We start from the raw sequence: 3,766 nt of genomic DNA on the forward strand, positions 1-3,766 counted from the left end.
TCTTTCTTTCTTTCTTTCTTTCTTTCTTTCTTTCTTTCTTTCTTTCTAGCAATGTAAGAGCTCTATTCTATATGGCAGCACAGTATAAAAATATTTATGGTCAACTGTGGTGTATGAACAGGCTCTCTTGCCCTGCTCAGTCACCTCCTAATATTTCTGAACATAGGGCAGCAAGTGCTCCCCAGACTAGTCCATAAATATCTCACAGAGGAAAAGAACTAGGACTCAAGTTGTAGGGATTTTTTTAGAATCTTAATAATGATTTTTAGAAGGACACTTTGGGTAGAACTGACAGACTATTCCAAATGGAAAAATAAATAAATAAATAATAATTAAAAAAAATATTAATCAGGCAGTGGAATACAAATGGACCCATTTAATGACAAAATGAAAAAGAAATGGTTATAGGGTAAAATTTATGAATGGAATGAGGAAGGTGCATAAGAGTGCAAGGCTTTAAAGGTGAAATAGGTAGTAGCCAAGGTTATTTGGTTCCTGGAAATATAATTTGGCCCTGATTTTTTATTTACTTATTATTTTCCTATATACTTATACCTTCAACATTTTTTTTTAAATATGATTTTTTATAATGCAATGGAAAAAGAAGAACTGAAACAATAGCAGTAATAATAAAGAATAACCGATTGGGTTACGTGTGAGGTCAGAACACTGTTACACTGAACTCACCAGTGCTGTCTTTTTTGGTTGATATTTGGTTCACAACATATAGATTGAGAAGATCTAAACTGACTGATGAACTTTTAGGAGATGATGTTTCCAGAAGCTTCATCTTTGATTTAAGTTTCTTCTTTTCAAAGAATTCCTTTTTTTTAAAAAAAAAAAAAAAAAAAGAGAAGACAAGGTTTTGACAGAAGATTCATAACACTTTAGCAGTATATATAATTATATTGAAATAATTCCTAATAATAAAAACACATGATTCAATCTCTCCAAATTCACACTCTATCTATTACAATTTAGTTTATTTTATTAACTTGAAAAATATTGCTATTTTAATTTGGTCATATTCAAAATAAATCACTGTTCTCTTGATGACAAAAACTTAGTCCTTAAACACTCATGCCTCAACCTCTGTGTATGATCATTAAAAGTATTTTTTTTTAAATAAAAGACATACCAAAATCCTGCTAAGAAAAAGTCTTAAAAAAAAAAATAAAATAAAATAAAGAAACCTGAGCTTTTTAGGCAGCTTATAAATGAGTAGGCAAATAAATCAGCAAGATTACATACACGTGGTCATCTATATTGACACAAACAGTGTATTGTTCTCTAAACTTGTCTTCCTTGACGTAATAAATAAGGTCTTGTGACAGAGAGGGAGAGAGAAAGTAAAGAAGAAAAACCTCTATGGCTTGGACTTCAGAAATGCCTTATGTTGCAAGGAGCAAAAGACGTTATGACTACCACTTTCCACACATCAAGCAGATAATTCTGCATAACCCTAGAATACTATTAGTAGCCGTTTAGGAAAGAAAATCTCATTTTCATAAAAGAATATTAATAACCATCCCACAATCTCTGTGTACAAATAACCACTTCAAAATCTTCAAAATTCATATTGCTTTGGAGTCCATACTCTTTAAATTTATCCATGTTCCTTCAATGTCCCAGATATTTTCTTCCCATCACCCCTAAATTACTGAATTGTTAATAATTGTGTAAAAGTAATAACAAACTTACCATTGGTTTCACTAATTTAGTACTAAACACCATTGTGTTCAACAATTTAGTACTAAATTACTTGGATCCTTTCCTGTTTTCTCTCCTACTCTGAAGCAAATTACATAGCTGTAAATGACGCAACTTAGACCAATGACTCCCTGAAAAAACAGGTATTTTGAGTACTCATAGGCCTTCGAGAGACTGGGCAATGATCTGCTGGTTGCTCCCACTGTCTCTTAGATGGAGAGTTTTCATTTCAGAGACTGGCTCCATACTGTCAGCGTGTTACTCCTCCTTCTGTACATGCCAGTCCATCTGCTCTGGGTAGGAGAAAACTTACTTCTACTACAGATATAACTATCTTCTTGTACTGTTTTCTTCCCCTTCCCTGTTTGAAATGTCTTCTAAGCCAGGTATTAATACATAAATTAGATTCTATTATTGCACTTTCAGATTCAAAATACAAATAAGTTGTCTTACTTTTGTGAGTGCCAGAATAAAGTACATCAATGAACCCAACATTCTGTTATGTAGCCCAGAAAAAAAGTGCTGTGTATATGTGTTAGGCTAGCTGACCATGTGGTTGTCATTGTGAGGCTTTAAACAATCCTGTGTGTCAGCACATACCAGCAAAATATAGTAACAGAAGTAATTCAGTAAAACTTAGATTGGGCACATTCATGTATTCATTCATGCCTTCTCCTACTCCCTCCTCCTCCTGCTGGAATTCAGTGTAGTAAACATAGGAAATTACTTCTGTTCTACAAGCTAAGCACAGACAGGCAAACACGTTATAAGTGTTACACTACCTTTTACTACATTACCTTTTGCTTTCTCCTTTCCTGCTTTAATATGACTCTGCTCCTGAAAGATGCAAATAATTATTCTTTTAATTGTAAAAGTGTAATTTTTTGTCATGGCCTGAGTTACACATCAATGTTTTTAAGAATCTTGGACACAAATTATTCTGTTCTGTTACAATGGATCAAACCTTCAGGTAGTGAAGTCGATATAACTGTTGAAGTCGCTTGGACTGGTCCTGGTTTACTCAGGAAAGGCTATCAAATATATTGAACATTCAGAAGGAAAAGCTTTTAAGCATTTAACCTGTAATGCAAGAAATCATCAATTCTTAATTTCTTAAAACATTATAAGAAATCTTTGCCAATATATTTAATTTTTCTAATTTCCTACGTCATACTGCAACATAGTTACAAAGCCACATTAGCAAAGAAAGCAAAGGAGCACAGCACAACTTCCTACCTTTCAGGACTTTACAGCATATTGTGAAAATTTTGTTCACAATAAAAATAAAAAATACATTAAAAAAGATTGTTACTGCAAGTTTGATTAAGCTGCTGTTGTTTGTGCTGTATAGGAGACAGTTTTACGTTAACCTACATATATCACTTGTTAAACATAGTTTTAAATTGATTGGTTGCAGGACACTGCATAAAATGGGAGCTTGGGGTCACTATTGTGAAGATGGTGAATTAAGATGTAATGTTTGTGTCAATAAAACTAGCACTTTTATTTCAGAGAGAGAAATACGGAACATCTCCATGGAATTACATTTTTTTTCTGTTGCTTTTCTTTTTCATACTGTGCCTAAAGTTATAACACTCATGGAATAGAGTATCCTGAGTTGGAAGGGACACACACCCTCTCTGAACATATGCATATCAAACATAGATATTATATGTGCACCAAAATATATGAACTGCCTCACATAGGCAGCTCTAGTGGCTTTGGCTGGGGTGGAATTAACCTTCTTCGCAGCAGCACATGCCATGCTGTGCTCTGCACCTGTAGCAAGGTCAGCATCGATGCCGTACCAGTGTTTTGGCCAGTGCTGAGCAGTGCTGGCCCTGCACCGGGGCTGTCTCTCCAACCCAAAAGGCAGTAGACTGCAAGGGGGCAAGAGGTGAGGAGGGGACACAGCTGGGACAGCTGACCCAAACTGACCAAAGAGCTACTCCATGCCGTATGGCGTCAATAAAAGGTCGGAGAAAGGATGAGTGAGGTGACATTTGTTATGAAGGGGTTTGTCTTCCAAAGCAACTGCTACTTGTGCTGAGGCCCT

General features: G+C 35.1%; 1 protein-coding gene across 1 annotated transcript in view; it reads right to left on the bottom strand.

The window, feature by feature from the left end:
• Positions 1-3,147, bottom strand: part of C1H12orf40 (chromosome 1 C12orf40 homolog) — a 15,757-nt gene extending 12,610 nt beyond the window's left edge. Inside the window, exons 1-3 of the mRNA XM_035343236.1 lie at positions 2,947-3,147; positions 2,508-2,547; positions 688-823 (exon numbers count right to left, since the gene is read on the bottom strand). Of these exons, the coding sequence (XP_035199127.1) occupies positions 688-790 (103 nt within the window). The 5' untranslated portion in view covers positions 791-823; positions 2,508-2,547; positions 2,947-3,147. The remainder of the gene's footprint in view (positions 1-687; positions 824-2,507; positions 2,548-2,946) is intronic.
• Positions 3,148-3,766: the final 619 nt, after the last annotated feature.

The sequence above is a fragment of the Oxyura jamaicensis genome, chromosome 1 (assembly GCF_011077185.1).
Source record: "Oxyura jamaicensis isolate SHBP4307 breed ruddy duck chromosome 1, BPBGC_Ojam_1.0, whole genome shotgun sequence".
NCBI classification, from domain to species: Eukaryota; Metazoa; Chordata; class Aves; order Anseriformes; family Anatidae; genus Oxyura; species Oxyura jamaicensis.